The sequence below is a fragment of the Crocuta crocuta genome, unplaced genomic scaffold (assembly GCF_008692635.1).
Source record: "Crocuta crocuta isolate KB4526 unplaced genomic scaffold, BGI_CrCroc_1.0 scaffold166, whole genome shotgun sequence".
NCBI classification, from domain to species: domain Eukaryota; kingdom Metazoa; phylum Chordata; class Mammalia; order Carnivora; family Hyaenidae; genus Crocuta; species Crocuta crocuta.
The window spans coordinates 151528-164027 of NW_027531018.1; the positions used below are offsets into that span (position 1 = coordinate 151528).

General features: G+C 44.2%; 1 protein-coding gene across 1 annotated transcript in view; it reads left to right on the forward strand.

Annotated features, from left to right (window-relative positions):
* Window positions 1-12500, forward strand: part of LOC144237282 (calmodulin-alpha-like) — a 39792-nt gene that overhangs the window by 17429 nt on the left and 9863 nt on the right. Inside the window, 2 exon segments of the mRNA XM_077770958.1 lie at window positions 2138-2216; window positions 7815-7898. Coding sequence (XP_077627084.1) covers window positions 2138-2216; window positions 7815-7898 — 163 coding nt within the window.

Below are 12500 nucleotides of genomic sequence, written 5' to 3' on the forward strand. Positions count from 1 at the left end.
GAACAAAGGTCGAAGGAAATGGCAGGTAAAACTAAATTTCTTTATAACATGCAGCCCATTGACAAATTCTTGAGGCTGGCAGAGTAAAACTTTCTCCAGGAACTGCTTATTGTCTTAGTGTTAATGCTTTGCTAGAGGGAGAAACAACTTTAGCTTAAAGGTAGCTGGGCTTCCAGTAGCCTGTGGGTCTTCTTTAGCATATGAAAATCTCACTGAAACCTTTCCCTGGACTTTATAACCAGTCTTTCCACAGGGCCCAGGGCAGCTTTTCCTGACCACAGGTCCTGTCTCCATGCTTTAATAAAATCACATTTTTGCACCTAAGACATCTTCAAGAATTCTTTCTTGGCCATTGACTCCAGACCCCACAAACACTCTACCTTCACCCCCAAAATCTTATCACTTCCAGGTTATCTCCTGGCCTGATAGTAGCTGATTGTTCGTCCATTCTTTCATAAGATGACTGGGGACCTAAAATGCCTTTTCTTATGTCAAGAAAGTTATGTCTGCCTTTGTTTTTCTGGGGACTCTTTCTGCTTACAAAACTCCCCCTTGAGATATTTCATTCCTCATTCTTGAGGGGTCATGGGTGGAGGTCAGCCTTCTATAATTGCTTCCTGCTTAGAATGGGTGTTGTGGTGTCCCAAGTTAGAGGAGTGACAGTCTACCGCTGCTAAAGTTAGATAAGTTTTTATTATACCCTGGGGTGTTCCTTCAGGGTTGTCTGAAGAACAATTTGAAGTTGAATTTGTTAAAATCTCGAAGTGACTAAGTTTACTAGGAGTTGTGAGATGCAGGGGTCAAACAATAAGAGTACATTATTCTCCATACTTCAGAGTAAGGTACATTTGACTCTCCTTGGGAACTTAATTCTTCCCAGTTAACTGGATTTTCTGAAGAGGAGCTTGAGATCTGACACCAGTTCACAGTTGTCATCTGTCCCCTTCTTTGTTGCCCAAGACAGATTCTGCTCTCTTTTCTACTCTGGAATGGTAGATCCAAGGTGTCATCCCTTGCAATGTAAAGGAAGAGCAAAGGCAGAAGGAAATGGCAGATAAAATTAAATTTTCTTATAACCTGCAACCCATTGACAAATACTTGAGGTTGGCAGAGTAAATCATTTCTCCAGGAACTCCTTACTGTCTAATGCTAATGCCTTGCTAGAGGAAAAAACAACCTTCAATAGACCTCCACTATCCCCGAGTCTTCTTTAGCATATGAAAATCCCACTGGAAACTTACCCTGGACTTTACCTCCCCCTAACTCCATAGTATAAAACCAGTCTCTCCTCATGGTCCCTGGGCAGCTCTTCCTGCCTATGTGTCACGTCCCCGGGCTTTAATAAAATCACCTTTTTGCACCAAAGACATCTTCAAGAATTCTTTCTCGGCGGTCGGGTCTGGACCCCACTAAACTCCATAAGCACCCCAAAACCCTCATCAATTCCATAAGTGCTGTATTTGATCTGTAGGGGCTCCTGTTTCTACGTCTTTCTTTCTTTCTTTCTTTCTTTCTTTCTTTCTTTCTTTCTTATTATTTTTAATGTTTTTATTTATTTCTAGGAGAGAGAGAGAGAGAGACAGCATGAGCAGGGGAGGGTCAGAGAGAGAGAGGGAGTCACAGACTGAAACAGGCTCCAGGCTCTGAGCTGGCAGTCAGCACAAAGCCCGACGCGGGGCTCGAACCCACGAACCGCGAGATCATGACCTAAGCGAAAGTCGGACGCTTAACCGACTAAGCCACCCAGGCGCCCCTCTATGTCTTTAAATACAACTAGTCCCCTTGTTCATAAGGAAGACTCTTTAGTTCCATGGGGTCTGGAAGGCTTAATTTGGCTTAGGTGACTGGCTCAGTCCAGTCACAGCTTTCCTAGCTCTACTATATGTTTTATAGTGTTTTCTATAACGTCTACTTCAGGTGGAGCCCCGCCCATCCCCGGGAATGGCCTTCCAGACATACATCATTCCAAAGGGACTGAGTTTTAACTTTTCCTTTGGGGGCTGCCCTGATGTGGAAGAGCTACGGGCAGCAGTTTTAGCCATTATTCCTGTAATTCTTGGCATAGTTTGGCCTTTTTTTTTTTTTTTTGCCAATGTCTTTTTAAAGGTCTGATTAGCTTGCTCTGTTTTTCCTGAAGACTGGGGCCTCCAGGCAGCATGCAGTTCGGTTTCCATGTGATACCTAAGGAACAAGTGACTTTACCCATCACTGTGGAGGTAAGGCTGGTTCCTTGTCACTTTGAAGTATTCGGGATAGCCCAAAACTAGGAATAATATTGTATATCAGGGCTTTAACTACTTTTCTTGGTTTGTTTGTTTGTTTTTCTGTCTTGCGATGGAAAGCTTTTAATCCAGCCAGTACAAGTGTCAATTAAGACCAAGAGATTCTTTTTTTTTTTTTAATTTTTAATGTTTATTTAGTTTTCAGAGAGAGACACACAGAGAGAGACACACAGAGTGTGAGTGGAGGAGGGTCAAAGAGAGAGGGCGACACAGAATCCGAAGCAGGCTCCAGGCTCTGAGATGTCAGCATAGAACCTGACGCAGGGCTCGAACCCACGAACTGTGAGATCATGACCTAAGCCGAAGTCAGCCGCTTAGCCAACTGAGCCACCCAGGCACCCCTAGACCAAGAGATTCTTGAAGCCATCTGATCAGGGGTCATCACAGTAAAAATCTATTTTTCAATCCTTCCCCAGCTGGGTGCTTCCAGGTTAAACAGCTCTTTTTAGTGGTGGGGCAGAAGGCCTGTATTAACATGTTTTTTGGCAATATGCACATTGGCATATTGCCATGACTTTTTCAATTAGATGTCTTAAGCTGGGTGTGCTAATCATTGTCATCCGCCAGTTGTGCATTATCTCTTTTCCTTGATGAATGGAGTCAAGGGTGCTTTAACAATTGCCCATACCAGACTTAGAGGTACCTATATTTTTCTGGACCTATTGATTAGCCAGGCTTTTGAGATTGAGATTCTCTTGTAGTCCTTTGTAGTTTCTTTTAGGTCCTCCGGGAAGTAGTCCGGCTTAAATCTACATAGGGGAAATGAGGAAATAAGTGGTAATTCTAAGGCTTCCTTCTCCCTAGCTGGGCTTTTGGTAGTTGTGTCTACCAGGCTATCGTCTTTGGCTTCTTCGTGTTCTCCCTTTCTGTATCCCCTACAATGAATTACAGTTATTTCCTTGGGTTTGTGGATGGCTTCTAAGAGTCAGGGAATCTCTTTGCTGTTTGGTCTCTTTATTAGCAGCTGAGAGTAGACCTTGCTCTTTCCAGATAGCCCCATGAGTGTGTATTACCGAGAAGACATACTTTGAATCAATGTATGTAGTAACAGTCTTTCCTTTTCCTAGCTCTAAGGCTTGGGTCAAGGTTATTATTAGCTCAGCCTTCTGAGCTGAAATTTGCTGGAGACAGGCTTTTGGCTTCTGTCTCTTCATGCAGGGAGACCATAGCATATCTAAACTTATGTTTGCCTTTCTCCATAAATCTGCTTCTACCCACAAACCATAGTTCATTAACATTAGGCAAAAGTTCACTTTTTAGGTCTTTTCTACTGGCATACACCATGTCAATGGTTTCATTACAGTTCATGGACAGGTGGCTTAGAGGTAACAAAGTAGCAGGATTCAATGCTATTTGGTAAGCAGGCCTGGGCTATCTAGCAACAGGGCTTGAAATTGGCCTAGTTTGCCCTCTGTTAGCCAATTATGGCCTTTGGTATTCAGAATTTGTCTCACTATTAAAGCCTGGCTCATAGTAAGGGTTTTTTTGCCCCCCTTTTATTAATAAGCAAGTAGTCACCACCACTGCCTGTAGGCATGGTGGCCTCTTTTTTTGAAAAAGTATGTTATGACTCTTCTCATACTCTTCTCACCATTTGGATGAGGACTCCCAAGTCTCATTCTCGTGTCTCATGGATTTATGGTTCAAATGGTTTGGGAGGTCAGGAATGCCCAAATCAGGGGGGCTAAGTAGTAGTTCTTTTAGTTTCTGAAAGTCTTGATCATTTTGGCCATCCTACTCAAAAGGGTCCGTTTCCAGTCCTTGCAATTTTTCACAATGGAGCTTTTCAATCAAACCAAAATTGAGAATCTGTATCTCGCAAAATCCCACCATTCCCAAGAAACCCCTCAACTGCTTTCAAGTGTTGTTATATGGTTTGTTTTCTGTCCTCTGGACGTCCTCCATCTTTCAGAGATCAAGTCTCCTAAGGAATGAGGTTTTTGGGGTGATTGTGGGATTTGTGGGGTCCGGAGCCCATGGCCAAGAAGGAATTCTTGAAGACATCTTTGGTGCAAAAAGGTGATTTTATTAAAGCATGGGGACAGGACCTGTGGGCAGGAAAGCTACCCAGGGACTATGAGGGGAGACTGGCTTTATACTATGGAGTTGGCACAAGGTAGAGTCCAGGGTAAGTTTCCAGTGAGATTTTACTCTGCCAAAGAAGACTGGAGGCCTAGCTATTGTCAAGCTAAGGCTGTTTTCCCTCTAGCAAAGCATTAGCATTAAGACAGTAGGGAGTTCCTGGAGAAATGTTTTACTTTGCCAGCCTCAAGTATTTGTCAATGGGCTTCAGGTTACAAAGAAATTTAGTTCTTTTTGTTTGTTTTATTTCTTTTTTTGAGAGAAAGAGAGAGACAGCATAAACAGGGGAGGGTCAGAGAGAGAGGGAGACACAAAAACAGAAGCAAGCTCCAGGCTCTGAGCTAGCTGTCAGCACAGAGCCCGATGTGGAGCTTGAACCCTCGAACCATGAGGTCATGACCTGAGCCAAAGTCAGACGCTCAAACAACTGAGCCACCCAGGCTCCCCAAGAAATTTAGTTCTATCTGCCATTTCCTTCTGCCTTTGTTTCCCACATCACTATGAAAGGATGATAGAGACTTAGATTCTGCAGGGCTATGATCTCCATAAACAAAACTATTTGTTTTTTCCCCTTTCCTTTGTTTTTGGGCAGCCAAGAGTGTCTGAGGAATATCACACATATCCCACCTGGGGCAAAGGGGGGCGGGGCTTGGGGAGGAGGGGTGGTGTTTAAGACCTGTCAGCTTGCCTTATGCCCCCTCATCACTAAGTATCTGACCTCTGTCTTAGACATCTGGGCCTTTTTCGTTGAGACTGTATATCTCCTTTCTGCTGGAAAAGGTTCTGCTAGAACCTCTATTGTATTTCGTATTGTATCTTGGTCTCAGTCTTCCTTTGCTGGTCCAGCTATCAGAATATTACCAACATTTTGGGGGACTATTCCCTTTTCTAGGTGTAATCCTCTCATCTTGACTCAAAACCTCTCCAAACTAGTGGGAGAGCTTTTAAACCCCTGGGGAAGAAAAGTCTAACAAATACTGCTGCTTTTGATATGAATGAGGATCTTCCCATTCAAAAGCAAATGGGTCTTTTGAGTCCTCATCTAAGGATATGGAGAAAAAGGCATCTTTGAGGTCCAGAATGGTTAAAACCTGCTATTACTCAGGAGGTGAGTGAACCAAGTATAGGAGTTGTGGAACCACCAGATAGATATCCCGTGTAGCCTCATTTACTGCCCTAAAACCATGGGAAATTCAATATTCTTCTGTTCCTGGTTTTTTTTTAAATAGGTAATATTGAGGTGTTACAGGGAGATTGGCCGGGTCCTATCCAGCCTTGGATTAGTTATCTATTTATTACAAGATCTATTCCCTTCTTTGCCTTCAGTCTAAGGGGGTATTGTTTTCCTTTCAGTTGGCGAAAGTAAATTTCATTGAATTTCTTAAAACCTTTACAGGTTGGGCATTCACAGCTCTGCCTATTTACCCTCTTGCCTAAACTTCTGTCCTCACTTGATCAAGTATGTAGGCAGGAAGAGGTTCTAGCACAGGAGGATCCTCATTTAAGATAACCAGAAGGGTAGCCCTCTGTGATTTGGGCACATTTATCTCAACTCCACTTTGGTTTACATGTATTGTGGCTCCCAGCTTGACCAACAAATCTTTCTCTAACTGAAGGATCAGGCATTCTAGAGCATACAAGGAGTGCTTTAAAGTTTTTTGAATCTATTTAACAGGTCAGAAGCTCCAAAAATTTTCTTATATTTCCCTTTCCTGACACTCCCTTGATATTGCACTTTGTCTTAGAGAGGTGGCCCTTTTGAGTAGTCAACACTGGTACCACCGGTATCAGCAAAAATTCAGTTGGTTCTTCCACTATGTCTAAGGCGACCTGAGGCCTTTGGGGGATATTGGGATGGTGCTTTGCGGAGCCAACTGGGGAGCCCCTAGGCCCTGTCAATATTCTTCCTCAGTCACCAGGAATTGAAAGGAAGAGGGTTTAGCTTGGGCCTTTCTTGTTTAGGGATAGTCAAGGCATCTTCTCTTCCAGTGTCCCTCTTTTTACAGTAAGCACATTGGTTGGGTTTCAGCTTTGCTGGCAGTTTGTGCCTCCCACGTTGGGAGTAGTGGCAATTCACCTACGGTGTCTTCTTATTTCTTCTCTTGGGTTACCTTGGCTGATCTGCAGTGCCACTACCACCAAGACAGTCTGTTTCTTCATCTTTGTGTCTTCTTATTCTTCTGCCACACTTGGGTTTTGAAGACCCTAAAAGGCCACTTCAACCAGCTGAGAGGTGGGGGTGTTAGGTCCTAGTACAACCTTTTGAAGCTTGCAGTGAATATCTGGAGTGGTGTAAGATGTGAAATAAGGTGTTTACTACTGTAGCATTTCTTGGATCCTCAGAGTCCAGGGTGGTGTATTGCCTAAGGTATTTGCTAATTCTCCCCAAAAAGACAGAGGGATTTTCATCCTTTCCTTGTTGTATGTTCCTTACCTTGCCTCAGTTAACTGGTCGAACCACTGCAGCCTTTATTTACTTATTTATTTTAATGTTCATTTATTTTTGAGAGACAAAGAGAGACAGAGTGTGAGCAGGAGAGGGGCAGAGAGAAAGGAGACACAGAATCCAAAGCAGATTCCAGGCTCTGAGCTGTCAGCACAGAGCCCGATGTGGGGCTTGAACCCACGAACTGTGAGATCAGGACCTGAGCTGAAGTCAGACACTTAGCCAACTGAGCCACCCAGGCGCCCCCACTGTAGTCTTTATACCTTTGAGGAGCAGGTACCTATACTGTTCTAGCTTCCCACGCCGCCCCCCCCTCCCCCCCAGACATCTGGGTCCTAGTAAAGGTCAATTGTTGGCATTGGTTGCTCAGCAGGTCTCCAAATAGCACTGTCTGGCTGGATGGCCAGCTTCTTGTTCTGCTTCCTCCCTAGCTTTTTCTTCCCCTGTAATCAGGGTAGTTAATAGGCTTTGAATGTCTCCCTAAGTAGGGTTATGGTTCATAAAAATAGTGCTCATTAGGTTTAACAAACCCCTCCAGGTCTGCCCTGAATAACTGAGTATTTTGCTTCCGATTAATTATACATGTTAGAGGTAGAGAAGGGTAGGTACATGCATAATGATCAAATTTCCTTCTGAGACCTGCCTCAGAGAGCATAGAGCATACATTTCAAGTCTGATAAGAATGACCACTCTTTTTTTTAAATTTTTTTTAATGTTTTATTTATTTCTAGGAGAGAGAGAGAGAGAGAGAGAGAGAGACAGCGTGAGCAGGGGAGGGTCAGAGAGAGAGGGAGTCACAGACTGAAGCAGGCTCCAGGCTCTGAGCTGGCAGTCAGCACAGAGCCCGACGCGGGGCTCGAACCCACGAACCGCGAGATCATGACCTAAGCGAAAGTCGGAGCTTAACCGACTAAGCCACCCAGGCGCCCCAAGAATGACCACTCTTAATGGCGGTGAGCTGAGCACTGGGGGCCCATCATTAGGTTCTCCTTTTCCTGATTAAGGTGGAGGTGGCTGAGGTGGGTCAGGAGTGTAAACAAGGGGTGGATCCAGCAGTGACTTGGAATCTTGAGAGGATGGACTTGCAGGTAGGGCTGAGGGCTGGGGACCTGTTCCAAATCCCCAGGGCAAAGGGAGATCTAAGAGGTCTCCTTCCAAATGAGGAGCGTGGTCTGATTCTCTGGGCTAGATAGATGAATATACTCGAGCCCATGTTTCTTCTACAATCCCTTATTTTGGCAGAAGACCATTGTACATAATGGATCTCATCCCATTTTTCTTCCTTCTTATAAAATAGGTTTAATTGGAGTACGGTATTATAATTTAATGAGACATTTTCTGGCCATTTTTTCCTGGTCTTCTAGCTGGTATTGTGGCCAGGCAGTATTACAAAAGAAAACAAGTTGGTTTTTTTTTTTTGTCATTGGGATATACCCAAAAAAGCTTCCAATGACTCAGGATCCTCCTTAATGAGTCATCTGAGGGGATTGATGTTTGATCCCCCATATCCTTAGATCTCTGTTAGGGATTGTCTCTAACTACCAAGAGGTCTGCTTTAAGGGTTAGTAGAGACACAAATTTCATTATTCTTAGCTGACTGAAAATTTCCTTCTCTTGAGAACCGGTAAGTAAGCTCTTTCAGTTAATAATTTAAAAGTGCATGTTCAGGTTGTTCAAGTATATCAAACTAACACATCTCAATTTCCAGACAATTTCCAGAACCTGAGATTTACCTTTTTGAGGGCTTCAATGATCAGGTGTCTGTGGTAAGTCTCCAGGACTTGGGAAGATATGGATGTCTTGCAATCCCTCAGATTCTCCAAATGGAACAGACCAGATAGCTGAATAGACCCTGAGACTTTCCTTTCCCCACTTGAGATAGAGGCAGAGCTCTAAGGCCGATTTGTGGGATAATTGCCACCCATGTCTCTGAAGGGACTCTCCAAGCAGAGATAGCCTCTGATCCTGCCTAGTGAGTCTTACATACACAGATTCGACACATCAGGCTCCAAGAGGGATTCTCTTATGTCCTTCCCTGCAGGTTCCCTAACAACACAGATGAGTTAACCCAGCTGAACTCTGGCTGCCTCTGCCCAATTGTTGCCTGAGGGAGCTGGAGGAACTCGAGGGAGTTAGGTGAGAGGTCCCATCTGGGTAGCCAAATTTGTTACCCAAAACTGGGTTCCCCTCTTTGTGGGCATTGAGCCAAAAGATACAACCAAACCAAAGAATGGGGAAAAGGTTTTACTTTCAAACAAGTAAAGGAGAACACCAGGGATCCTTCCCAAAGCAGTATCTCCCCAACAACAAAATTGGGGAAATTTTAAGTGAAGGATATATATGTATTCTTTAAGGGCCTTGAACGATGGGGAATACAGCGTGGATTTGGGGCAAAAGTCCTCTTAAGGTGACTTGGTCCAGGTCGAGATCACCAGGGCTGGCAAGGGTCAGCATCATTAATTATCTGGTTTCTGTTGGTCTGGTATCTGGGTGCTCAAAGGAATGTAGATCCTACAAAGATAACTCAAGAGTATACATCACGTCAGTCTTCAATTTTGAATATGACTTTGTTATCCCCTGGCCTGATAGTGGTTGTTTGCTCTTTCATACTTTCACAAGATGGCTGGGGACCTAAAATGACTTTCCTTATGTCAAGAAAGCTGTATCTGTCTTTGTTTTTTGGGAGCAGGGGACCTCTAACTCTTTCTGCTTACACTCTGTCCCCACATTTATTGTGTACATGCCTCTCTTATGGACCAACAGTACCACACAGTATTTACAATGCTCAAATTACACATATGTCTCCCCCACCATATTGGAAGACAAGGAGCCATTCTTTGACATTTTGGTGTTCTCAGTGCCTCTGTCCAGTGGGTGGCCTTCAGTGGATGCTCTGTCAATATTTGAGTGGCAGGATGAGTGAGTGAATGAATTAGTGTATAAATGAATGAATAATAAATGATTGGATAAATGAAAGGATACAGGAAGGGTTAATATGACCAAAGACTTCAGGTCAACAGAGGGTCCAGGGAACAATAGCAAGAATGATCTGCATGAAGCATGTTTGGGAAGAGCCAAAAGAAAAAGACTAACAGAGTTAGGCCAGATAACGGAGGGCCTTCAGTGGCAAGAAACATTCTTTTGTCTATTCATTTTGTTCAACAAAAATTTGCTGCAAACTTCTTAAGGTAGTATGGATAATATAAAGCTACAGTCTCTAGCCTAGGGATTACATAGTTAAGGAAGAGAGGATGCTGTCCCTAGAGCTACATTCATAGGTAGACAGGACAAGAGTATTAGATATAACCAAGGAGCCTAGGATTTCAAGGATCAGTAAGTCACTCCAGGTTGTGCTGATGGAAAGGCATCTGAGCTGGCCTTCAAGGGTAAGAGGAATAGCAGAAAGCATGACATCAGCAAGGAAGCAGAGATAGTACTGTGCAAGACACAGGGGCGGGGGCAGCTGAGAATGGCCCTCCAAGGCTGAAGCAAATTGGGAGACAGGCATAAGATAAAAGATGAAGATTTAAGGAGAGGTTGGGTGAGGTTGTACAGGGTATTTGTCAGGCTAAGGCGGTTCCAGTCTACACAGGAGGAGTTAGAGAATGTGTGATGACTTGCTGAATGCTAGGGTAGGGCTAATTACCATGAGTACAGGGAACTGTCAGCCCAGCCCTGGATAAAAAGCCGAGGCAAATCTTTTTGACAGACCTACCTGAGGTTTTGAAATTTTTTTACTCTATAATTAAGTGTCAAATGCTGAGATAGTTTCTGAGGTTTTTACGCGGTGTATGGTACGTGCTGGAAGGCTGGTTTGTACAAACACATCCTGAATGGCCCCGTTAATCACTATCTTGAGAATACAAAGATCCCGTCCTCTCAATATACTCCCATCAATCAGGGTATGTAGGAAAAACATGTTGTTCAGTATTGGAGGTCAGGGTCTCCAGGGGTGGCCAAGCCAGAGCATCTCCTTGGTAACAAAGAGTGTCTGGATGGCAGGTCTTGATCTCCTTGGAATGCTGGCCATGCAAGGAGGGAAAAGACTCCAGATAGTTGCTAGGCTAGTTGCTCCACTATAAAAGCTTGCTGTAAGTAGATCCCAACAGCAGATGCTTTGTCCAGTCTGCTGCTCCTGGACTCCCTATATGTAAGTTCCCCCAATAAACCTATGTCTTGCTTGCTGTCTCCGGATCATTTCTTTGGTCTCGTAGGACCATTAGTCGCCATTGGCTTAGAGTCTGCAAGGGTGTGTCTACACAAATGGTGAGACAAACAGAAGGTGAGAGAAACTTGTGAGTGCCTAGATGTCAGGGAAAAAGGCAAATCTGTGCATGGGAGGGAGAGCCTGGGGTGCATCCTGAGGTGACCATCAACCATTGTGTGGGGAGTGATGGCTCATGCAAGCCTCTTAAGTAAGTTCCCTAGACTTAAGGAAGAGGCATCTGGGAGAAAAATTCCAACTTGCTCATTGACGTCCATGTGGGGAGGGGTGGCCCGTATGTCGGATATTTGTGAACCATGTATGAGTATGGGAATGCCCTGAAAACACCCACTGGTCTTATGCACTTGGCAGAGGAACTGTGCACTGTAGCAAGGAAAGGAAGCACAGGACAGCCACGTTGTGCTGCCCTCTACCATGGGTAGTCTAGCCGGCCACCAGTGCTTGACTGCAGGCTGAAGCTTGTGTCTGAAAGTTAAAAGATGAACTAATTTTAGAAAAGGATATGAAAATGTTCATAAGCCTGATGGCTTCGTGGCTGGTGGACAAGATGGGAGAACAGGATAAATGAGAGAACTTAGCATGATATGCTGCAAAGCTAGGAGGACACGAGATGCCATAGATTAAGATCCTGGCATTTGTAACAAAGCCCAGTTAGGACACTAAGAGGTGGAAGCTCTAAAAAGTGATGAAAACCCTAATACAAAGAAGAATTAAAAAAACATTTTTTAATGTTTATTTTTGAGAGAGAGAGAGAGAGACAGAGTGCAAGTGGGAGAGGGGAGAGAGAGAGTGAGAGAGAGAGAGAGGAAGACACAGAATTTGAAGCAGGCTCCAGGCTCTGAGCTGTCAACACCCAGCCCTACGCAGGGCTTGAAATTGGACCTGGGCCAAACACTTAACGGACAGAGACACCCAGGCACTCCACAAGGAAAAATTTTAAATGCAATTACTAGCAGCTCCTAGGAAATAACTTGCATTCTTTCTCTGACCCTTGAAGTTGTAGATCTTATCAGGTCTTTAAGGTGTAAATACTCCAGGTGATAATCAAAACATTGCCCATAGGGACTGAAGGAAAAAAATGGAGGGGGGAAGGCTATTTAAAATACAGACTGCTGGAAAGCAACTCTGTATGTAGGGAAAGTAGGAGAGGTGCAAAAAATGTATGAAGAATGAGAATATATTTTCTTTCAGGTAAAATAAATAAATTAGTCCTGAAATGAGGCCAGTTGTTTACAGAGGGAAAACTTAGGACAAAATCTAAATTAAAAAGAAGTCTTTTTCGGGGCGCCTGGTTGGCTTAGTCGGTTAAGCGTCTGACTTTCGCTTAGGTCATGATCTCGCGGTTCGTGGGTTCGAGCCCTGCGTCAGGCTCTGTGCTGACTGCCAGCTCAGAGCCTGGAGCCTGTTTCAGTCTGTGACTCCCTCTCTCTCTGACCCTCCCCTGCTCACGCTGTCTCTCTCTCTC